At 38.0% G+C, this 25,252-nt stretch overlaps 3 protein-coding genes and 1 long non-coding RNA gene across 6 annotated transcripts in view; 3 read left to right on the forward strand and 1 right to left on the reverse strand.

Annotated features, from left to right (window-relative positions):
• LOC145460219 (ADP-ribosylation factor-like protein 8) overlaps positions 1–5,621 on the forward strand; it is an 8,104-nt gene extending 2,483 nt beyond the window's left edge. The window contains exons 2-7 of the mRNA XM_081444963.1: positions 1–72; positions 487–560; positions 897–990; positions 2,276–2,343; positions 4,673–4,743; positions 5,139–5,621. The exon at positions 1–72 is cut by the window's left edge and continues 15 nt beyond it. Coding sequence (XP_081301089.1) covers positions 1–72; positions 487–560; positions 897–990; positions 2,276–2,343; positions 4,673–4,743; positions 5,139–5,233 — 474 coding nt within the window. The 3' untranslated portion in view covers positions 5,234–5,621. The remainder of the gene's footprint in view (positions 73–486; positions 561–896; positions 991–2,275; positions 2,344–4,672; positions 4,744–5,138) is intronic.
• Positions 5,622–5,645: 24 nt separating this feature from the next.
• On the forward strand, positions 5,646–8,018 carry LOC145460201 (uncharacterized). Its single transcript, XM_081444945.1, has one exon. It carries the CDS (start codon positions 6,253–6,255, stop codon positions 7,342–7,344), a length of 1,092 nt encoding a protein of 363 aa, XP_081301071.1. The 5' UTR covers positions 5,646–6,252; the 3' UTR covers positions 7,345–8,018.
• Positions 8,019–10,641: 2,623 nt separating this feature from the next.
• Positions 10,642–25,252, reverse strand: part of LOC145460220 (uncharacterized) — a 30,305-nt gene continuing 15,694 nt past the window's right edge. The window contains exons 1-5 of one of the 3 annotated variants that reach the window (XM_081444966.1): positions 22,126–25,034; positions 16,450–16,581; positions 15,318–15,509; positions 11,917–12,042; positions 10,642–11,370 (exon numbers count right to left, since the gene is read on the reverse strand). In XM_081444966.1, the coding sequence (XP_081301092.1) occupies positions 11,245–11,370; positions 11,917–12,042; positions 15,318–15,509; positions 16,450–16,569 (564 nt within the window). In that variant the 5' untranslated portion in view covers positions 16,570–16,581; positions 22,126–25,034 and the 3' untranslated portion in view covers positions 10,642–11,244. Of the gene's footprint in view, positions 11,371–11,916; positions 12,043–15,317; positions 15,510–16,449; positions 16,582–17,049; positions 17,127–22,125; positions 25,035–25,252 lie in introns of those variants that run through there. The other 2 variants (XM_081444964.1, XM_081444965.1) reach the window with 2 other exon arrangements.
• Positions 13,076–25,252, forward strand: part of LOC145460235 (uncharacterized) — a 59,395-nt gene continuing 47,218 nt past the window's right edge. The window contains exon 1 of the long non-coding RNA XR_014039815.1: positions 13,076–13,360. This is a non-coding gene — a long non-coding RNA (uncharacterized LOC145460235). The remainder of the gene's footprint in view (positions 13,361–25,252) is intronic.

A 25,252-nucleotide genomic window follows, 5' to 3' on the forward strand; every position in this document is an offset into this window, starting at 1 on the left:
AAGCCAGAGGACATGTTACCTACAATTGGGTGGCAGATGAAAACATATACCAATGGGAATGGTATTTTAAAGGTATCTGATCACCTATCATTAGGATATGATTTGATTTGATTTTCACAATCTAGGAACACAATTAGATTCTAAAAGAAAAGTCAAACTTTAATTTAAAGGTAGTAATATATTACCTAGTGTAGAGTTTCTTCTCCTTTAAATTGCTTTAGACTTTAATGTCTCTAATTCCAACGATGCAACTCACTATCTGGAAATTCTGATAACGAAAGTTGTGGCTGATGAAGTTACTTTGAGATTTTACCAGCCAATTCGGAAGCAATGCAGGACATTTTTTTTTTCAGTGGCACACATCCGGCAGGTGTCCCTAAATTTGCCAACCTATTAAACACGTCCTTTCCCTCTCTCTCCCCCACCTCCCCTTTATTTCCTCTTTTCCTTCTTCTTCAGGCTTTACTTTTTATTTCTCCTTACTAGGTCTGGGACATTGGAGGTTCTCCTCGGTTTAGGATAATGTGGGAAGGGTTCTGCCAAGGAACCGATTGCATTGTGTAGGTTATCTTTATCTTCCATGGCATATAACTAACTCATAAAATTACCAGCTCCCAATTTATTTGATAGTTCAGCTGGAAGAGTATGTGGTATCCCAGAGGTCATGGGTTCAAATCACGTTGGCCTGCCGTATGTTACGTTCCCGAAGTATCAAAAGATCCTGGTTAAAGACTCAGGAATTAAGACTGAGTTTTAACTCCCTTTAGGCCCTGGAAATTTAGTTTTCACGCCGAAGAAGACATGCATTTTCTTTAATTTAACATAAACATGTGTCGTGGTTCTTCAGGGACATTCTGATGAAGGATGAGCAAGCTGACGAAATGTATTCCTTGTAGGTACATGGTGGATGCTGCAGATCACGGACATATGGAGACTGCCAAAAATGAGCTTCATGATCTGTTAGGAAAACCTCAATTAGCAGGCATTCCGGTAGGTCTATACTCGTGACCCTAAACAGCCGTTCTTTTGTTCTTGATCCTGTAGAAAAGTTGTATAATAATAATAATAATAATAATAATAATAATAATAATAATAATAATAATAATAATAATAATAATAAAGTACTTATTTTAAGAGGAGGCCACCATCACTAAGAGTGGCTTTCAGGCGGGTCCACTATAAAACTAAAATACAAAAGCTAAAGTAACATCAAAGTCATAAATGAAATATTAAAAGTAACCAGCAAAAATTTAAGAACTGTATTAAAAATGTATACATAAAGCTAATGAAGAAGAATTTCCTAAAAACCTTTTAAAATTTCTTTTAAAAATCATGTCCGGCATTGGTCTCTTGAGTGCACTAGGTAGGGTAGCCCAATCGTTAAAAGCTCTAAAATACGTAGTCCTTCTTGCCCATTCTGTTCGTGGCTCGGGAAGTCTAGGTGGAAAACTATTCCTAGTATTGTAGTTATGTAACTGACTTAGAGGGGTCCTAAATATTTCAAAGTGTTCTGGACTATCTCCCTTGATTGAATTCTGAACTATAAGACATCGATGTCCAAAGCGCCTCGCATGAAGTGGAATCCATTTCAATGATACCAAGGCCTCGGCTGACGACAATTTGCCTCCGGCGATCTTCTTGACAAACCGCTTTTGGAAAGTCTGTAGTTGTTGCATTTCTGCTGTAAAGCCAGGCTGATCTTCCCTAATGGCGTCCGCTTAATTCAAGTGCAGAAGCACCAAGCTTCACACTCCCCCCACCCCACCCATTCCTCAAGGTTACATTGGATTAAATAGGAAAGGAAGTAATCCCCTTTTTTTATTACGGTTGTCCAGTCTATCGCGACTTTGTTGGAATAGTCTTACTTTCGCACGAGTTATGTAAACTTTTAAGGTTCAAGCAACGTTACTTTCGTTTATGTTGTTCGTTGCAGTATCCAAATCGTCAGGTAAATGTTGCTTTCCGTCGATTGTTTTGTTTCGTATTTCCTACGCTGTAATTAGTTGTTTCCGTTCTTAATGTAACATGTTTGTACCATTTTATTTTAGAAACCACACTGATTTAAAATGGTTTCGAGCGTTCTTGATTAATGGATATATTCAAACTCAAGGATTTTAATTGGTATTCCATTAAAAACACGATCTGCGCTACCTCCTCCTCCTCTTTCTCTTCTTTATTCTCCTCCACCACCACTGAAAAATACTTTACATATTACTTATAAAGCGTGCCGTGCAGCCCCATATAACCTATATCATATCTCACTATGACTTTATAGGTCTTAGTTTTGGGAAACAAAAAGGATCTTCCATATGCCTTAGATGAGAGAGGACTTATGATGAGAATGTAAGTGACATGACTCAAATTTGCGAAAGGTCACAGATGATACCTTTAGTTAGTGCACGTTTATTTTCCAAAGTCCTTCGTTTATAATCCTTGTTCCTGTTTGTTACTGCATTTGCTATTTTTCGACGTTGGGAGTTTTGTTTTATTCGATTTTTAACGTTCCCGCAATTCAGAAATATAAACGTAAATACACAGCTTGCCTCTAATTCACTCCGACTGCAATGCGACGGCAATTGCGAGTTTCTATTTTGACGACCACACTCATTAGAGAGGTTAAGCATGACGTTTACGGCAAACGGCAAACGGCAAAAATGAAACTTTTGCCCTCTCCCTTCAGCTGTATGTACAGTAGAGTGAAATTATTTGTATTTGCAATAAATAGTAGGAGACATTATTCCATTTTGTGTGCTTTATTTACGGATTAGAAGAAAAGAACTCAAGATCAGAAGTTATCTTCGCCGTTTGTCGTCTGCCGTTAACGTCATGCTTAACCTCTCTATTATCTCACGATTACACGCCAAATACATAGTAGTTAAATAAGAGAACATTAAGCAGTGCAAATTTACGAGAAGACGCTAAATTGCAACTTTATAAAGGAAAATCCACCTTATTGTAGGTTTCTTGGCAATTCCTTAGTGTGTTTACATGAAGACCTGCAAGCCTCTCATTTCAATTATTAGTACTTCAATTTCAATTCCGTGAATGTCAATGAATGAGTTGCCAGTAATCGGATACCCGTGCTTGCGAAAAGAACTCTGGGATCGTCAGGGGGCAAACATTGCAAGTCGCTAGAAGGAAATGTATGGCGAAAAGCTGTTTCGACGCCCAAAAACATTGTTTTGGGGAGAGATCAACGCTTTTTCGCCTTTGTATTATCGCAAATGGATTTTGGCAATGTTGATACATGGAAAATGTAAGTTTTAGTTTGAATAACCGTGAAATAAGTGACAAAATTTACCGATAAACTCCCTTTTGCTTGCGTGAGGTTTATTGTGAAATACATTGAAGAGAATATTGAAATTTCAATACACGCCTGATCTCGAGAGGCTACCCGGAGCAAATGGTAGAAAAGACCCTCCGAGAAGTTCAATATCAAGACAGAAAAGAAGCTCTAAAACAGAAATCGAAAATTGCAGAAGGAACTACTGCCCTTTGTGTCGGGCAATTTCACTCAACCGTCAATACCAAACTTTGGAAAGCATAATCACGCACAAATGGCACTTTCAAATACAAATACTCAGAGATATATTCAGGGAGCTACCCTTGATCTGTTATAGAAAAGGAAAATCACTGAAATACGTGCTTGTAAAAACAAAACAAAGGCTTTGAGCAACACTAGTAACCACACAGCATGAGTCGCGCGGACTCATTTGTCATTAAATCAACCCCAGACAGTACAATAATCGCCACCGGGCTTATTTCCAGTATTATTTGTACGACTAAGCTTTCAAATAAGCCAAAAGTAGCCTGTACACAACTTAAAAGGCTTTACGGGGTTATTTCCTCTCGATTTACACCTAATTAATTTTGTAGTATTTGCAGACCATTACGCGATGTAGATTTCACAGTAAACTTCACGCAAGCAACGGAGTTTATCGGTAGATTTTGTCACATATTTCACGGTTATTCAAAGAAAAACTTACATATTCCACATATCAACATTGCCCAAATCCATTTGCGATAAAAACGACGACGAAAAAGCGTTGATCTCTCTCAAAAATCGTTTTCTTGTACCTCGAAACAACTTTTCGCCATACATTTCCTTCTAGCGACTAGCAATGTTTGCCCCCTGACAATCCCAGAGTTCTTCGCGCAAACTTGGGTATCCGATTACTGGCAACTCATTCATTCATTGAACTGAATCTCAGGTCCATCTCAACTCATACAATCTCTCACGATATTCATGCACGTGAGATGCAGCTGAAAAAACCCTCTGCATGACCTTAGCCCGGTTTAAGAGCCATCGGTCTGTTAACGGACATAACGGCCCGGGTTTAAGCCCCTTCCCCTTCCCACCCCATCAACATTTTTCACAATTTTCCCAAAGGACAGTGTTTTTCCTTTAACTGAAGCGTTTGCAAGATCAAAATTTTGTTCTGACGAGTAGTACAAAACTCATTTCAGTTAATACGTGCTTTTCAGAGCGTTTTAGTAGGGTTTTCAATTCATTTCCAAACGAGTTTTTAATGCTGTTTACAAACACCAGTACAGTCTCAAGCGACACCACCAAAGCAAAAATTTTATGAATTAGTATACAGCTAGCGTATTTACTGACTTGTCTTGTGGTCAATGTTAACTCTGCATGTCGATATTGTTCTGCATGAAACAGGAATTTGGCTTCCATTAAAGATCGAGAAATTGGTTGCTATTGCATTTCTTGTAAAGAAAAAGAGAACATCGGTAAGGTTGCTTCTTGTCTGGCTAATTGGTCCATACGTATTATGTTAATTGTATTTCCGAGTGGCAAAAACAACGAGCGAGTGGAGCGTGTGATTAAAATATTGTTTTTATCAGGAGAAAATAAAATTTATATCTTCAAGCCATAGTTTGCACGACCGTGAAAAGGTGGGAAGTGACGTCATCAATATCCTTACTAGCAAGGATATGGAAATACGTCACTCGAGTCCAGGATGCAATGTCGTATGACTGAAATATGGAGTTAATTTTTTTTTTTATTCACGTGTTTATAGAGTAATAATGATCAGTGATTAATCATGTTGGCATTGATTATATGTCAATTTTTTAGTAATGCGACATGTTGCTAATCATGTTTGTTGTCGTTTCCCACTTTTCAGCAATCGCCCTGCAATGGATAATAGAGAGGAACCATGATGAATGTCATAGAGAAACTAGAACCACCATAGGCTACACCATAGTTGCGGAATCTTAAGCAGTAACTATGATGCCCTGCTCAGCTTCCAAACACTGTTAAACTTTCAAACATAATGGTGTTATTTACGCAAAGTTGCTTAGCGATCGGACATGTTCGGCCACCAAGATGTCGCTTTTCTTTCTCAAATACACGTAGTTTAATTATTTAAGCCATATGTAGTCAAAAAGGACAGTTTCAGGTAAAATAGAAATTATAAATTTGAAACCATTCTACTATAATTTCTTCCAAATATTTTTATTTTATCTATCGTTCTGTGTTTTCTTATCAGTGTCCCTGACTTTTTACCAAATTTCGTACGATTTGCTCGTAAAACTCTTTTTCGATGTTCTAAAAAGCTATTTTGATAGACCTGGATGGTTGACATACGGAGAAGTGGGGGAGGGGGTTGGGGGTGAGGAGGGGTGGGGGGGAAGCTATGATGGTATCATGGGTTAAAAGTCATGTTTTGTTCGGATCGGGGTGGGAAGAAGAGAGATCCTGAGACGAAGTTGACTTTTTTTTTTAGATAGCTGCACCATACTGTTTTATTAGTTCAACTGTTTTGATTTGTTTTCAAGCAATTAAAATTTCTCAAATTTCAAACGTTTCAAAAATCTATAACAAAATTCGATATTCGAAATTTGAGTGCATGTGGCACATGTGAATCGTTAGAACAAACTGCTGTCATGGTTCTCAATGCATCTAATCAATTCCAGTTATAAAGCTACTCTTGTTACTGTTAATCTTGATATATCATTTCCTCTTGGCTGCTTTTCTATCTTGATAAACTGTCTTGGTGTTCTGTTTGTCACTGAAGATTTATCTGTGGGTCTCCGCGGCACCTTTAATCCTTTGTCTTTTACCCAGACGAAGTGTTCATTAATTAGCTTTAAACCAGTCAGCTGCAGATAACGTAAAATTTCTCTCAAACTTCTTTTTTAATCCCATACCAAGTGTTTCTTTTTGCTTGTCAGTGAAGTCTTTTAATTTAGAAACAGACTTTCTGATCCACTAATCAATTATGAATTTACATAAGAATGGCGCAAGGAATCCTGGGACAATCGGGTTGTTTATCTTCTCAAACTCTACAGTCTTTCGTATACGAACACGACACTATGTGTAAACGCGTCAGACTTAAAATCAGCCGTCCTATGCTGTTTAAGTGGATTGGAAGATGCCTCTTCGTCTCCGTCTTGCTCCTTCAGATCTTGTTGTTCAATCAGTATCTGGTGTCTTACGAGGACAAGTATTCGTTCCAAGCGTTCACGCTCGCCTACATTCCAGCGATGCTTCTTTGGGTTAAGGGACAGATGAACTATCGACAGCGCGAGGTAGCGGCCGGTGTCTGGTTCCTGTATGTCTTACCACTTTGCATTCATTCTGGTTGGATTCTGGGCACGTTGATATCCAAAATCGACGTGGATTCTCCCGGGCTAGATCATGGCTTTGTGAAATATCCCTTGTCTGCCACACTTCTAGTGCACATGCTGTTAGACGCGGAAGACTTTGAACCTAAACTGTACATGAATTTGAACTGGTCCGTTCTTATCGACATCTTTGATATTATAAATCTCTTGGACGCAATAATCGACCCGAGAAAGAACGAGGTTTTACCTAACGATATACAGTATTGTATTTGTGCGTTTGCCATCCTAAGCCTGGTCCTGCTGACATTTAGCTTTGCCATTCCCGTTAGGGAGGCACTGAAGAACAAGGACGAAACAAGCAAAACACAAGTGAGAATTTATATAGTCTATATACTTGTGCAAGCGCTTGTCGTTAATCTTCCATTTCTGGTAATCCGTCTTGTGCTTCACTATACGTATAAAATTGGAGCTTCGGTATTTGCTTTTAAAAATTTATTGCTCATAGTAACAAACTTCATCAAAGTCAATTTTGATTGCTGTGTGCACGAAAACGAGCCTGAACAGCCAGCGATTTCAGCGAATGGTCTCACTCCATCGAACACGGAGGAATCTGGCAGCGTGATTCAATCGATGCAGTCCAGCCGCATGGACGATGTTTCAAGCATTGCTTCATCTGGAAAACGAGCGAATAGAGAGGAAAGAGTTCGATCAAGACTTGTTCAAGACCGAGAAGATCCTGAAGAAATAATAGTTCTTAGCTGAAGCAAAGCCGTTCTTATTCATTCAGTTTAATTTTATTGTAGTAATTATTCGTTTAAAGAGATCAAAAATACTTAATTAACAGAATTAACAAAATACAGTTTGATATACATGCCAAGGCATCGAGTTGGCATGAATTAGTAAGTTAAAAGAAGCCAGAATTAATTGATGAGTAAAGTCCAGCTAAAGTAGCCAAGGAAACAAAATTAACTCATCAGAAACCACGAACAGAAGGGAGGATAACGGAGAAATGCAAATATGACACGATTCGACTTGTTAAATGTTATCAAAATGCCCTCTTGTTTGAAACTATTTGAGCGTAAACATAAACCCATTCTGTTTAAACGTTATAAATAACATCAGGTGAGATAACCCTTCAGGGTATTTGGTATTTTATAGCTTATTTTACGCAGTCGACAACCTACAGAATTGTTAAAAACAATCTCATTATCTTAGCTAGCTCCTCTCAAAAGATGAAACGCGAAAGGGTTTTGACTTTGGAAAAGTTAGCAACACCTTTTCTCCGTTTATATTCGTAAATATGTAAACAACGTGTTGTAAGTCTTTCTCAGAAGGATTCCAGAGGTTCATGTCGAGTGATTGTTTATCTGTTTCTTACACATTCTTCGCTCATATTTGTTTGCGATTTGACGTTCCCTGCCATCATTACTAAAACAGATCAGTTTAACATGATGGTTACGTATTCGCGCTCTATTCGATTTCAAGCTTCTGCTATCGCCAATCTTGTCGCCACTCTCCAGTACGGATCTCTCCGATCTCTCCCAGTTAACTTTGCACCCAGGTTCATTTATATTTCTGGCGTGGCTGCCTTTAGTCTCCACCTGACCGGCTGAGTTTATCGAGTCAGAGCGCTAGTGATGGAAAAACGTTGTTGAAGTGACCGTTTTCTTAGTGGTGATGGTATCATTTCTTGTGCAAATGCATCTTGCATTTCTTCTCTGACAAAACTGTCTATGGGTATGCAGCCTTCCATGCGCTTTTATTATATCAAAACACCAGCGTTTTACTGGAAAATACACCGCTCGTCCGGGAGTAGTGTATTTTCTATATACTCACTTGTAAGGATATTGATGATGCCATTTCTCGCTTTTTCACGGTTGTTTTTGCAAGCAGTCAGATGCCGAGGGTCTCAATAGGGTGGTGGCTTTTACGTCTAGCGGTAATATATTTTGCCATTTTACGGCTGACGGTTAATCTTTTTTCCATACAGATAACGGAAATCTTAAAAATAATTACCATCGTCTTAAAAAAGTTACAAAATTAACTTTCATTTTTTTTAATTAAAAAAAAATTCGGAAAATTTATTTTGACCATTCTGAGCAGGAATTCGAAAAAGGTATCATTATAAGAACTACTAATGAAAAAAAAAAAAAATCATTATAAGAACTGCAAACCAATATAGCTTAAAGGCCACAAGACAAGTCACTTTCGAGGATAAAATTGTGTTAACGATAAATATCTGTTTACGGCTAACGGTCAAACATTTTCCAAGTTTTACGCCTAACGGCTAATTTTTTGCCCGTTTTACAGCTAACGGTTGACTCCACTGAGATCCTCTTAGTTTGTCTCAAAAACTAAAAGAAAATTTTACGGTGGCTTGAAAATATGAATTTCATTGTTCTCTCGTGTTAAAAAGAATATTTTATTCACCCTCTGCGCTCCTTCGTAAGATATTGCTTTTATAATAGCTTAAAGTTGGTCAAATTTCCTAAGACAGTTTCAGATCAGCAGCTCAACTCACTTTACTGTTTCTCGCACTCTGTTTACTTCTTGGGAGACAGTTTTGGTACCTGGTCAAGGCACAATCATGCAGAGCCAATTAATCGGCTTAAAAATGATGAGATTGGCAATTGTCGCTAGATGTAAAGCAACTATGGGAAGGCTTAAAAAACTGCATGAGAATCTAGACATGACGCCCTGTCACATGTAACAACTTCAGTGAGATAGACTGATCGAAATCGCGAAGCCTTTTCAGCGCACTTGAGAGTCTTCTGTATCGGAGTGTGTTCATCCAGTTTAGTATTTCGAGGAGTTAAGAATCCCACACGTGCCAAACATATGACGTGTTGCAAATTTATTTGAAATGATATCTCAGTGATAGCCTTAAAATCTTTACATGCAATGTTTCGGTCACAAATTTACCTAGCTAAATCAGTCTTCGTCTGTTAGAATTGACATTTTCTGGTTTACATGTTTTAAATAAAATAACAGTATTTATCCTAGTTTTTGTCGATCACCCATTTACCTCTCTACTATTCTGAACTTAAGATCCCCGAAAGATTTTCGCCTAACAGGCGCTAATTTAATTTTTCCCAAATGGTGGTCTGGCATGGTCATTTTTCTTCATACATCATCTGCGTGTAAACAACACATAAACTGTTTCAGCGACATAACAGCTGATCCTAACGTTTAAATCGCGGCACCGCTAGTACTGAACGTGTTCAACGTGTTCACTTCACGTGTTCTCAAGCTGAAACACTGAACAAATCTAATAATACATGACGAAAACTATACATCCTTCGTTGTCTCATTACTCGTCCACAAAATGGGGGTAGGGGAGGGGGCGCTTATTCAAGGTGGGCGGGGGGGAGGCGCTTATTTCAAATTTCGGCCGATAGGAGGGGCGCTTATTCGAGGGGGGGAACGCTAATTCGAGGATTTACGGTTGATCACATTTGACTCTGTAGACAACGCATTGCTGATTTATTGACTTACAGATTTACGAATTTGAAAGTGATGATCGAGTCATCGAAACGTCCTTCAAAATTATTATCGCTGATTTTTATTCTTAATTGTTTGTCCAAAGCCTCCGTTATTAAAATGATGATACAAGTAGTAATCGAAGCACCGCTGCAAGGCAAATACCATCGGTACATGTCAATTACACTACGCTCAACTGATAAAGTCAAAACAACAATAAAAACCCTAATTAAATGGGAAAAATCAAGCTATTTAAATGATGACCTAAATTTCTTTTGTGCTTATTCACTGGTAAAATAGTTCGATTATAACACGGTTTATTTTACACATATACAGAGATACAGGTTTCATATAGATGAGGCTATTAATTGATTTTATGTTTTCAGCAAAAATCAAGTTGATTAACCTTAACTTCTATAAGGTTCGCTACATTATTACTTCCATGCACTGAATTAAATATTTCTTAGATTGACGAGAGATCGAATATTTCGTGTGCACATAGTTAATAGAAAGGAATGGTTATGAAACAATTAAGGCAAAATTCTTTGTTGCATGTGTTTGGTTTTGTTTTGGTTTTTTGCCTTGAATGTACATAAAACACGATAGATGTTCACTACTGTCTGGGGAACTAGCCAATAGAATCGTTTCACTTACGTAATTCATTCATAGTGTAAGAGCGCAAAAGAAATAATTGTACACGGTCGTGGACCTTCCAACATAAATCGTTGCATCCTTGTCTGCTCCTTTGATGTTTATCGGACTTGATGGCCATTCCCCTCTATTAACTATGGCGTTCAGCACAATTGCCTGTGACCAACTCTTTGGGCCGGTCCATGCTACGTCGGAGAAATTTGCAAATTGTCTTTTCACTCTGAAAACGCATCAAATGTTTTCCGTCCACACTGCGCCAGAGAAATTTGAAAACCCAACAATCACTGGTAATTTTGGATTTGTGCTTGAGGAAAACCCTGGCAGGGAATCACATTATTTTCGTGATGTCATCGTCCTCGAAATGTTGTCCGTCCACACTAAAACGCAAAGCAAGCGTCTTCAAATCCCTCCGGTTTGAAGAGCTCCGTTTTTGTGACGGATTCGTGTGGACGGGAAGCCTAACCGCTGAAATAAAGCTGTGTTTTCAAATTCCTCCGGTGTAGTGTGGGCGGGGCCTTCAACATTGCCTTTCTAGACCCCAGGGATCTCCCCCTCCAGCTCCCGTAATGCTCTCTCTACTTCCATATCATACTCCTTGAGCGTGTTTATGTCACTGTCGTCCATTAGACTAGGTCCGGCCTCTGCATCCATGACTTCCTGAAGGAAAATAAAATATACACACTTTAGAGTAGTTCAGTTACTGTATTCTGAATTATTCTGGCCACGTACAAAATAATCTATAAATTGAGGGACAACTGAAAATAGTAGTTTACTAAGATGGGAAAGCACCAAAGAGATCTTAAATCCCTAAACGATAGAACAAGCATTTCAGCGCTGTTATAAGCAAAACAAAAGCGCCTTCCCCGCCCCCCCCCACCACCCCCCACCCCCCTTTAGCTGAAGGTCTGATTTAGCTGTGGACAATTAAGAAAAATGTAAGCACTTCGTCACGTGCAATAACCTTAGAATTGAAACTTATCTAATAGGAAATCATATGATGAGTATTTTAAATGGCCACCACCTTAGATGTTCGTCAGTAAAATGAACTAACCATGGTAATGGCCAGTTCCCTATATGAGAGGCACTTGCAAGGAATCATGGTAGTTGTATTTATCATTTTGGATTGGATATTTGTTTTGATGAATACAACTGAAGAGGGAGTTGGCCATCTGCACATGTATCATGTACCCAATAGTGCCATACCATTTCCTCGTTGAAGACTCTTCTCCTTTTGCCACATGAGCCGAAATAACCCGCAGTGCATCTTTGTGGCTCTCTTTTCTCGTTTGTGACTTTACTTTGCGAAGCCTTTTCAAGTCTTCTCTTGTCCTGTTTCAAAACATAAGTACTGTTAAAGTTATGAAATTCATGTGGCATCATATGACGTCATGACCAATGAAATATGTCTATGTATCTTCATCATCATCATCATCATCATCGTCATCGTCATCGTCATCGTCATCATCATTATCATTATCATCCTCATGAACTTTATCTACCCTCGAATTTACAGAGTAGCACTGTTGCTAATTTCCTCGCGCTACCAAATATTAGAAATTAGAAATAATGAACGACAAAATAACAACAAAGTAGATAAAATTGTGTAATATTACAGGACAAAATTAATTTGCGGAAGGTTTTAAAATCTGCAACAGTGTGATATTGATTTTAATTGCGTTCCAGGAGTTGACTGCCTTGAAACTTAAATAATTAAGGCCATAAGTCAAACACGATACGATTTTGACATCCCTTATTACAACGAAAACTCGGGAGAGGGGCTGCATCCACCCCCTTGTACCTCGGTGGGGGAATGAGTTTTCGTGTACAAGTTGTCCGAGGGTTAAAAGCAATACGATCTACGGGTATATAACGAACTCACAAAATGATCAGCTTCCAGCCGGTAGAGCACTGTACCGGTATCGCAGAGATCATGGGTTCGAAATCCCGTTCAGGCCTGAATTTTTTCAGGCTTTCATTTCACAACTGCTGGAGTTGTGTATATAACTGCGATGATCAATCATGTTTTCATATCTTTCTCCGCAGTTCAAATATATGATCTTTCATATATTCACTTGCGTTCTTCACCATAACGAACTCGCACATGATCAGCTCCCAGTTAGACTGATAGCTCAGTTGGTAGAGCACTACACCGGTATCGCAGAGGTCATGGGTTTGAATTCCGTTCAGGCCTGAATTTTTTTCAGGCTTTGATTTCACAACTGCCTAAGTTGTGTGCATAACTACGATGATCAATCATGTCTTAATACTGATTGGTAAAGGACACAGTGTAGTATTAGACCAAGTGAAAAAAATAAAAAAAATAAAAAAAAAAATAAAAAAAAAATAAAATAAAATGGGGGCCCGCCTCTTTTTATTATTTGTTATTAGTAACGTTTGTACGAACAAAAACAAACAGGCGTTACTTCTACTTTGTACCCAGTTCTCCTCAATCGAGTACAAAGAAAACTCTAAATATAAAAGAGATGGCTTTTGTCTGCGTTTTAATTCGAACTCAGGCTAAACTTTTAAAGCCTTGGTACTCTAGGTCCGTGGTGGATAAGTCAATACCTTGAAGGATTTATTTTGGAAGTTCGCTTCTGGAGAATTTGACGATGGAAGGAAAAACATTGATATTCGAACAGCACAGGTAAGGAATGCAAACAGCTTTGTTGTATTATAAACATCTTCTGTGTCATGAAATATTTATAAGATCCACTTGAAATACATATCATGTTCTAGATTTGTAATAGCAGTTCGATTCGACCTCCAACTCTTGTACAAGGTTTGTATCTCGATTTTAACTTTATATGCACAATAGTTGCGAGTTCAACGAGCAGTTCACAAACCACGTGCAAGTTCGACTGTTAAAATGTTCGGCGGTTTTCCTGATATCGTATGATGCATCACGTTGTCGTTTAAAACATATATCAAAATAAACCAAACTTGTGTTTAATTAATATCTGACGTTTCATTTTATTAATATTTGACCTAAGAACTCCAACTTGTCGCTGGGGAAGGGTAATAATGTGTAAAGAAAGCATTCCATTGGAAATAATACAAAAGTGGGAATTAGGGACTGTGCAATAACTACCTGGCGGGGTGGGGCGGGGGGTGCTGGGCAATGGGTGAAATATGCCCCAAAACTAAGTCATACCCCCCTCTCATTAATCAAAAATTAATTTCAACCCCCCTCACATCATGATAATATTAAGACTAATCCCCCCCTCCCTTTAAAAAAGTATCCTCCCATTGATTCCCTCATACCTAGTTTACTTGTTGGAGTTCTTCCTCTGGTATAAACATCACTTCAAATGACTCTTATATTGCTATTAAAATTTCAACAGTTGTGTTCTGCATTCTGCTAAATTATGATGCCATGTGTGGTAACATTGGCATCTTTTTTTTCATTGAATGACATTGTAGTGCTACTTTTGCAACTTTTAATTAAAGTTTCCTGTTTTATTAAATCCTAGTGCAAATAAAGTAGCACTGTTTTAATATATATAACAGAGGCATTCCTTTCCTACTGCATGACAGATGGGAAAACAACAGCTCATAGATCAGAGCACCTTAGAGTTGATAAATTTGTCAGTTTTATTCCAATGTTAGTATTTATATTTGAACTCTAATAACTCTTCCACTACATTTCCAGTTTGCAAAAAGGGATGAAAAAGTAATCCCCCCCCCCTGTATGTATCAAATTTTACATCCAAGCCCGCTCTCACCTGTTGTCATTTTCTCCTGTGCCCCCCCCCCCACCTCTGATTTTCCAACCCCCCTTCCAGGTAATTATTGCGCAGTCCCTTAACAAAGAAAAAAAGCGTCCGCCCGCTCTCTTTCTTATAGAATTCCAGACGAGAAAATTAATTTTTTTATTTTTTTATTTTTTTTTGCTTCGCCTTAGAGCTTCAAATAAAGTCCCATGATATTTAAACGTATTTCGGTCCGCTTCGAGCAATAAGGTAAAGCCTGCATACGAGCCAAGCGGACCATCGGCCAGAGCTTATTCTGGTTTCTGTAGCATGAAGCGACCAGGAGTATTTCGACTCCCCCCTGGATGGAATGCTAGTCCATCCCAGGGTTACCCCCAGCATTAAATTCACCGTTACCATTTATACACCTGGGTGGAGAGAGGCTCCATGAGAGTAGAGTGTCTCGCCCAAGAACACAACACAATGCCCCTGGCCAGGGCTCGAAGGACAGTAAATGCAAACATAATTTACTGAAATGTACTCATAGCCTGAAGGTAACTTTTTCATTTATTGAGTTTTGATCTGACGTTAAAATGCCGTTCGAATTAAAATATAGATAAACTAAAATTCAATTTTCTCTCGCGGGATCAGCTACAGAGTCTAAGTCTCGATAAAGTCTTCTTAACTGTACTCAAAATATTACCATGCTATGTTTTTGTTTTGTTTTGTTTTTTTTGGTAACTTCATTTTTGCCATCGCTTCAATGTTAGGCAGGAATCATCTTAACTACTTTAAAGAGCCACTAATTTGAAGTATACGTGGATGGAGACGCGCCTGGCCGGGGGGAGGGGGGAGGGGTGGAGGAGGAGGGGTAGTTGGGTGACATTACGAAAATATAATTAATTTTCTTACCCAGTCCAGTATTTCTTGGAGAAGGTTTCTTTCCATTTCCCTTTTGCGTGAGCTTTGCTCGGTTTGAAATTTTGACGCTGTGTTTTCATCTTGTGATTCGCCCTCTGATAACAAAGGTCCCGTAAGTTCATTTCTGCTCCAGGGATATTTGCCGTAGGAATCCTGAATAAATCTCTCTTCACTTGGAATTAACTGTGAAACATAATTAAGACCATGGTAAGAAAAATCCGTGGACTTGTTAATCTGTTAATTTTGTTGACTGTCAGAAAAAACAACAACGAATAAACAAACAAACAAACAACCATATGATAACATTCCCTATTTTCCATCAGTAACTCATTTTGTTCTCTTGTATTTTTAGTTAACACACTATGCAAAGATACATAGGCTTCCAAAAATAATGTTTGACAAATATTGAGTATCATCATTGCAAACAACAACAACAGCAACAACAACAACAACAACAATAACAGCAACAAAATGCTTTATGGAACTGAAGCAATAATGCCAGTGTTTTTAAGTCTTCTTGTTTTTTTTTTCTTTTCTATCTCGACCACGAGCCTCGTCTTGGGCAGGTGAGGGGGGGGGGAGGGGGGGGGAGGGGGGGTGGCATGCAAGGGGTGACTCAACATTTACTGTTCCCTCTAGCTCCCCTAAGACGGCTTACTATTTATGAGAGTAAGCTCCTTCACTTACTACTCCCTGTCCTACAGGTCGCTTATGACCGCTTATGACTGCTAATTGAAGATGAATCGCAATTTGAGTTTTGTAGAAAAGTAGAAAATATCGTTCCAACCTTTAAACAGTTATCTCCGTTACAAGCCATAGGTGAACTTATGACCTCTACAAATTGTCAATATCGATGAACAAAATTCATTTCATCTTTGATTTGCGCAGTATTCTTCTTTCAATTTAAACCCAGTGTAACTTGATTGCTACATCATAACCTCATGAAATGTTGACGATAATAGTAAGATAATTTTAGCTTTAGTTTACAAAAGCTTTTACAACACTGTTTGTATTTATGGTCATGCAAAATAAAGCTAGTTGTTGTTGTGGGAATCGCTTACCCATTAGAGTAAGTCCCACTTAACACTCCCGCAAAAGAGGTCTATACGGAAAAAAGCTTTACCTTGTTATAGAGGTTCCCACTTCCTCCTCTTGTTTGTTTGTATGTCCAAGGAAGGGAGGCACAAAGCGCCACACAGAGATTTAGTAAGCAAACAAATGTGAGACTCTTTTGAGGAGCCATAGTATGATCAATCTGTAAAATAACAAACCATTTCCAATTCAATCGTTTTATCTGGGTTATAAGGACTAAGAGCAAACAAACATTGAAACATCTCAATAACACAATGTTGGCAGTAAACTATTTTAAACGAGGGCGAGACTTTATAGATTCCTTTAGGAATAGGCTACGTTCAATATTTCAATATCCCAACATGGCTCCGAGGCTTTCAGGACAAACTTTGATATCTTTTATATTCAAGTCTCTTTTGGGAATTGGGAGACAAAGGAAACCTTAAGACTCGAAAGCTTCGGAGCCATGTTAGAGCAATATCTCCGAAGTTCACACCAGTTAATAGAGTCAAGTTGATTATCGTAACTTGTTTCACAAAATTACTTTACTGACTGAATTATCGCCCTGTTAAAATTGGCTAGCGAAACTGCAGGGGACTCAAACACTGTATCAGAAATAACACAATCTTAAAATAAATGCTCCTTTATCTACCTGTGTTCCTGTGTCTTTTTGAGTCGTTTAGGATGGATTTTAAAATAAACGAAGGCAGTTCACATTTCAAATATTATCTTGATGGCTTTGTAAGTATGATGCTCCGATTATCTCGAGTTTTCATCATCGTCATCAATTATTAACTATTAACTCTGATTCTTGGGTCTCATAGTTAATAAATGACGATTCAAAGTCAAAGAAAAAAAAACTGAAAAAAAAAAAAACAAACAAAAAAAACAGAAACACAGGTAACCTACTGTACAATTATTTTTAAATGATTATGTTATTGCTTATACAGTGTTCGGTTCCTCCGAGGTCAAACTAATTTTTATTCAAAAGATAAACAAATGATAGCCGCCAATTAAAGTCGGGCTGGATTGATTGACGTTGCAAGGTCATATGCATTCACGACGCATATTCCTGGCGTTATTGATTTGTCGGCTTCTGTGAATCCGCATTTGGACATTTATTTCCAGTTTTTACCTTCATATTGTTTATTATGTCACAGTGCATCGTTATCGTCGAGTTGAGATGTCAGGGAAGCAAGAAATTTTGTCGTCAATTCTAGCCATAGACGGCAATTCAGTCTTCAGTTGAAATTAGCTCAAGGTAATTCGCTGGGTATTAAATAATTTAATTTGCTTTAGGATATATTTCTTTTTGTTGATACGTGAATGGGCAGCGCTTTTATTATTTCGCCGTTCTTTTATGTAACTGTAGCGTTAATTTTGTCTTTAATCTCTTGCTTTGAAAGTCACGAAGAACTAGTCGTCGGGAAAGAAGCTCTTGACATCATGCACGAAGATACATTGTCACGCCAGCTCTACATGTTATTGCGTGACGGGAAAAGGTGATATTTTCTTATTTTATCCATTGCCCAAGGTACTAATTTGAGTCCACCATGCTTGCTAAACGTTTTAACGAAAACCACTGATTCAGGGCCCGATTATGAATTTCTATTAGCTTTTTTTTTTTTTTTTCAAAAATTTCGGTGTAGACTACATAGCACAAAGGAATAGGAAGAGATCGTTTTTAATGTCACGCAATAGTAATGGTGTAAAATAAATAATAATAATAATAATAATGACAATGACAATGACAATGACAATGACAATGACAATGATAATGATAATGATAATGATGATGATGATGATGTTGATAATGATGATGATAATAATAATAATAATAATAATAATAATAGTAGTAGTAAAAATTTAAAAAAAACTATTCGGTGGATGGTCCAGAAAATGCCATCTTATAGATGATTAAAATAGAAGACACTTCTCAAAGTTTTAGGTCTGTGCGCTATGCCAAACTTCAGATGTTATTCGAAATCTTTCGCACACATTTCCGGAGCCCAGTATGGAGCCGCCATTTTGGTGTACCTCTGTTAGTACACCAATATGGCGGCTGGAAAATACTGCAACCATCTAGAGCTCACTTTGGTTATCTAGGCCACTGATTATCTGTACCGCACAAACCTACATCTACATAAACACATTTCCAACTATTATTACTATTAGTGGCTAAAATCACGAGATAAGTATTTTTCCACAAACGCGACTGTAGCTCTATACACCGCCTAACTCTGAAAATACGCCTTTTTCTTAACGAAGGGCACTGATGAGCTGAAACGTTGTCAGTGTATGTACATTTCGCACCTCGTATGCCTGAGGAGGATAGTAACTCTGGTGGCTCTTTAGGTTTGGAATTTAGAACTTGATGACATCACTTGAAAACCATCACGGGTTGCAATGCAATGTTGGCTTGATATGTACCGATGTATCGACTTTTCTTAGTTACTCTTTTGCTTTTTTTTTTTTTTGTTTTGTGAGAAATTTAATATTTGAGGGCAAAATTTAAAACAGACAGCAAGAGACAAACGAAGGGCAGTTTTCATGGTTTAACAAGTGACAACTCTTCTGAACAAATCACATGACCTATTTTAATTACAACTACAAATCTCTCCACCGCTTCAAACGATTTCAAGAAAAAGTTCGGATTTTTTTTTCTTTGAATTCTCCGAAAAGGTTAGAATGAAAAACAAAACAAAAAGAAACAAAAAAGAAACAAACAAACAAACAAACAAACAAAACAACAACAAAAAGAGTGAGGAGGAGAGGTAAGTGAAGTATTTGGATATATGCCGGGGAAAAATAAAGAACAACAGCAACAACAATTCAACATTGGCTTTTAAAATACTACAAACTGTAAAAGGGTCATGTGTCATATGAGGAACAATTTTGAGTAAAGCATACTGTAGAAAAAGCCTATTCTATTGGAAAGTTCTGCGATGCCCAGACTACCCATAACCTGGAGAATTTCATTGTTATAAGAACCTTTTTTATATAGGAACTTTGAGGCTGAAATTAACCAAGATTTTAAGAACGTATTAAGAACATTCCTCCGGGTGAGAGTCGATTAAGAACGTTTTAATTTTGCTAATCTGTGTATTAAACGATAAGCATAAAACAAAGGTAGCAAAAAATGTAAATTAACCCAAGTACTTAAGGGCATGTTTTGTATAACATCAACAGTATGACACACATCTCGGTTTGTAATAATCAGCAGTTTTTATTTATAACTGTTCAAAAAGAACTTCCACACCGTCAGTCATCTGGTAACGTTCGCGTTGATTAATTGAAATACTGTATACCACGTAAATTTAAGAACATCTTAAGAACGTTTTCAGCCTCAAATGGCAAAAAAATATAGGAAAGTTCAACCTCAGCTGCACAATTAGACGTTCTTAGACGAGTGTACCTAGAAGAGATGGCTAAAATAATTTAAATTTTAAAATACCAATTATAATAGTTTCGTGATTTATTCAGTAGAAATCTATCAGTAAAATCTACAGGGGAATTACCAACCTCTTTAGATAAGAAGGTAATTTGATTGACATCTGTTAGGCATTTTATGTGGCATTTCAGTTGCATTTCGGTGATGTCCTGACGTAATTTATCGGTAATTATAAAGAGTCCCAGAAAACTTCAAGGAATTGCTCAAACCAGTGCAGTTCCCTCAGCCTTAAAAAGCAAAAGTAGCACCTTTGAAGTTTTCTTAATGTTTAAAGATATAAGGCAGTGAAGCTTCAATTGCAGGATTACATTTGACATGGCTATTAAATAGCAGGGGCACCCAACAGATCGTTTTGGTGAATTATCTGCTCGGAAGGCCTTTAATCCCCTTTGATTTTCTTAAGAGAATTGTCACCTCGGACTTTCGTGATATGAGAAATTTAATGTCTGTTATTTTCGGATTGTTAAAAATGTCGTTTTGGGTACAGAAAAAAGGTCAGCTATCATTTTCGGAAAGGCGATAAGACCCAAGGTTTTCGGGAAATGGACAAAAAAACCCTAGTGGATTAGAGAATACTCAAGTTCCCCTAGAATAGCCGAATAGATAAAATTAGTTTAGCGCAACCTAAAATTAACCCACAGAGCTTTAAAAGTACTCCAGGTAGCCTAAAACAGCGTTCAACAGCATTCGAGAGAAAACGGTCGTTGGGTGCCCCTGAAATAGGGACGCAGAATTTTGTTTGTTTCTTTGTTTGTTTTTGTTGTTGTTTTTGTGTGTGTCGTTGTGCCCTAACTAACTGAGCATAAGAAAGAGGCTAGTAATGGAACCCGAAAATGGCAGAAAAAAAGGGAGGGAAATAAAGATTATATATAAACCGCTTACGCTCACTGAATACAAGCGACACATATCCGGATTGAAGAACAATTTCTTACGTCTGCATTCTTGTATTCTATTTAAAGAATAGTCGTCAGTGAATTTTCACGATTTCTCGAAATGATTAAGAAGAAGAAAGAAGAAAAACAACCGTACACTTTTACGAAAGATTAAGTCGAGAGAATACTTTTCACGTGCAATATGCGACCTTTGGATTTTCCACCGACACCGATTGCGAAATAGGAAAAGAACGAAACATGTTCCACGGGACCTTCTATGCATTGTACTTCGCGTCGCGCTGCCGCGATACCGTATCACGGTTGCAGACATAATTCTTTGATATCGGCAATGGTGGGAATTGTTGAAATGTGTTCGCCCAGGTAATTAAGCCTTCCGGGTATTATTTGTACACAAAATTCGTGTTTGTATTCTCATGTGGTTGAATTGATTAAGTGACAACTTCAGCCGTATACTTCCCACGGGGAACTCTGTTTTCTTTAGGGCGTTTTGATGCTCAACTTCCAGAAAAACAAATAGACCTAAAAGAATGCTCGCGTACATTCGTAAGTGTCGCGATTGTGCCATCTGAAAATAATTTTGAATATTTAATGTTTTCAATTTATTACTTCTTATTACTATTATTTCTATTTTTAAACTTAAAGGTCATCCTTCCCAACGTCTCTTTTTTCACCTTAAAAAAAATCCCTGCATTTAGAAAGAGACCAAAGCAAGATGTTGTTTTAATATATACAGGTTGTTTACAGATGTCGTTTGTGTGTGTTCCTCTTTTGAATGGCACAATATTATTTTAATAGAGGGACGCTGTGTTTTGTTGTTCATTTTTTTTTTGTTAGTTTACAGAATGCCTATACTCGCGTTGCTGCAGAACGCAGTTGGCAATCAGATATAATTAGCCGGAAAGGAGCTTTGTTGGTAACAAACATTCTTAATTCTTATTGGACGACATCGCTCAGTTGTGAATCGTATACATGAAGCACTAGTTATGGATTGGGCTTGAGTCAAAGTATTCACAAATTGTCTGCGTTCGAAACATTTCTTAAGTTTTCGGCATTTGTCACAAGAAATTGTGATATTACTAGCACCAAACACGACGCATAAGTATTTTGACGACAAAACCTTCCCGGTGAAACAATGAGAAAATATTCTGTTACGTACTTTCGAGACAGAATTAATTAAAGTGGACGCTGGATGATTGTGGTCTTGATATAAAAAGAATCACACTTTTATTACGGAGCCCTAAGCAATCGTCTCACATGAGCTTTTCTTGCCTTCCTCGAGCAACAAATCTGCGCCAACCAAGTATGTTGCACGTGTAATGCGAATAGACTAAAATAGGCTTTGAGCCAACGGGCTACTTTATACAGTATAAGAAATAGTTCTCACCTGTGACAAGCTCTTTCTCTAGTTTGACTCTTGCCTGAAACCTTACGCAACTGACTGCTTAGATACGAATGCTCAGCGTCGTTTGGAGAGACGCTTTTATATCTAAATGTTTAAATGCCCCCTATCATTGCTCCACAAACTGTCAATTTCCGGTCGCCGACGGTGATGTCATAACATGATAACCAGACGAGTGAAATTGTTGCAATTCCACATATTTCCTATTTGCGTATTTATACATTGGGTAACTCCCGTATTCTATTAGCCTGTAGGTTTTGTGACCACAAGATTAGCAGCCAGAAAATGATTGTTATCTCAGATGTTTCCTCATTGGTCCTCGTTACCAATCGCCTTCTAGTTCACCAACAAGACTATTTCAACACCTTACCTTCCAGAACGCCCATACTCGTGCCAATGCGGTTTTAGCTCAGTAGTTCAACCGGTTGTGAAAGCTAATCTATGCAGGAATCGCAAGAGCGTTGACTTGCTAAAAATAAGCAAGAGATATTAACCCCATACAGCCTGTCTTGTAGATATGGGGTTTTTTTGACCACCTTAAACGACCGCCCCGACCTCTTAAAGGATTCCAAGACTTAATCGGCTTTGTTGAGTTCTAAGAAAGCCTTCTTAGGTGCGACATAGGTATGACCCTCTTGAATTGTTTACATAACATCAACGAAGGAGTGTCATCAAAAGTGAAGAAAGGTGGTCGAAGACAAGACAACAAACATTTAGCCTGAAACTCGTTATACAAATTGATCTATAATTTGTCGCCTCGGACGAAGAAATGGTCTTAGTTGACGCCGAGTGGAGCAAAGCCTGTACTACTAGGCATTTTGGTTCCATTAGGCACTAGAATTAATCGATAAACCCGGACCTCAGACCTATAAACCCAGACTTCTAGAACACCTGGGTTAGCATGGAATTAAAATTAAATCCAGTTGTTTCAGGTTTGAGAAGTAAACAGACAAACTATTCAAGCTGGCGTGTAGTCTAGAAAGGTGCGCGTCGTGCATATTTGGTCCACGAACGAGTATGTCGTTTCGATGGACAGGATCAATAGGATTTTGCCCTTTATTTTGCACCAAATCGCGTTTGATAGATTTGCTTTCTTAAATAATACCACAAAAAGCGTTAGGATCGAACAGGCACCAAAAACTTTGTTTGCGTGTCTTGTGGCTTCACGTGAAGGTGGTAGAGACCAAAGGTCAAGTATTGCATACCGCACGTCTGTGTTTAAATCAGAGAAAAAGAGGCTTGTTCGCCATGAGGAAAATAAATTTAATTGTTCCTTCTCTTTGTACTTATACGGTAAATACATGCGAAAGCAACGTAAAGCATTCTTATTGAATCCAAAACGAGGCTCTCTTTTAAGTTTTACTTATGGCTTCTAGTTCTTGTTTGAGAAACCAAGCGCGTAAGTGTATTTTTCACCTGGATGAAATCGCATTATATGAGTGATTTTGGCGCAGATAAGAGTGTCAGAATGGTGCCAAAGAGTCAACAAGAGAATTTTTTTTCAAGATGCTACTGAAAGCTTGTCAGTGATAACAAGTGCTTAAGAAGGATGATTAGTGTTAATTGTCAAGTTAACCTAATCACTTATGTAAATAATTTGTTTGTTTTTACCTTTATCTATGTATATATCATTCAAAACACGTAGAATGTGGTTTCCAGATGGTTCAATTTGCTTATGCAAACCAAGAGATACAGACACACTGCAGAGATGCTTTACATTATTTCTCTTGACTTAATTCGTCTATACAGTATTTAGCTTTCATTTCCTGTGCGAAGCATTTGAATAATTTGGTCACTTCAAGATGAAGGAAGTGTTATAAGAAAATAATCCATATCAAAACAGGAAGATTTTTGGAGAGACTTCCTTAGACGCAAGGAACACCATGCTTGGACCATGTCGTCCTTTGCAGGGCAACTGGTGGTTCTATGAAAACCTCTTAAAGCATCCAATAAAGTTTGGTTCGTGATATGATAAGTTCAATATCAGTTTTGACAGCTTTCATTTCGCAATGTGCCACAAATACGTGTTAACCTGACAGACACAGACATAACATTTTTGACGATTCCTTGATCTTTATCACCTTAAACGCGGTTTTGGTCCTTTTAAATTCCACCAAGGAAATACCCCATGGTTTAAAAGGGATGCTTTTTCTGTTGTCTTCGAGTTGTTGTCTGCAACTTGGCGTGCGTGCAGGTCTTAGATGATTTCAAATGTGCACGCCAAGATAATTGTTTCCTGAGAGGACTTGGGCGTATACCACAGAATGGCAAGAATTGGTCACCAGTAGGGGACTTGCATAACTTTACCAGAGAATTAAGTACAGAACACGCAAGTCCAAAGATTGCAATCTTCAGGGCACACAGAGATATTTCTCTTGGAGATCGAGAAAATCCACTACTAGTTACTATTAATCCTATCTCATTTAAATGATGGGCCACGCCGTGAATCCGTGCATGCAAAGTGGAGATACCCTTATCTCTACAACCTAGTAAAAATTTACATATTTGGCTTGTCATCCATCATGATTTTAAGACATAACAAAATGCTTTAGCCCCCATAACACCGCTTGCAATTTTAAATATTCCTTTCTTTTTTAACTTCCAATCATTTTCAACTCGACACTTGTTTGGCCATTAATCATCAATTGGTCGTACTTTTGATTCACCGCAATCCGTGCCTTGGAGTGTACGAGTGCGTCCATTCGATAAAAATGTCTCGCTTTTTCAAGTGGTTATAATTGTATACATACTGTCATTTACATAACTGTCCATAGTTTCTCAAAACGTCCAGATTCGCTTTAACGCTAAGTACATCCTTCTCTGACTTCAGCTGACAATTCAAAGTAGAGCAAATAACGCACGAAAAATCGTCCCAAATTTTAACTGAAAACAGACGTGTCTATCTCCAAGCGCATATCATTGCGATCTTACTACTGCAAATACACAGAGGCCCAATCAATAATGGTCCTCTAACCATCAGGAGAAAGGTCCGCTCTTGCCTGAGCAGTTAACTGTATGTCACTGTGCCTCTCTCCAGCCAGAAGAACAAATACGTTTTCGCATTCTTAGCAAACGTGGTAAAATCGGGTGTAAGTTAAGGTAGGGGAAGGGG

This window comes from Orbicella franksi, chromosome 11 (assembly GCF_964199315.1).
Source record: "Orbicella franksi chromosome 11, jaOrbFran1.1, whole genome shotgun sequence".
NCBI lineage: Eukaryota > Metazoa > Cnidaria > Anthozoa > Scleractinia > Merulinidae > Orbicella > Orbicella franksi.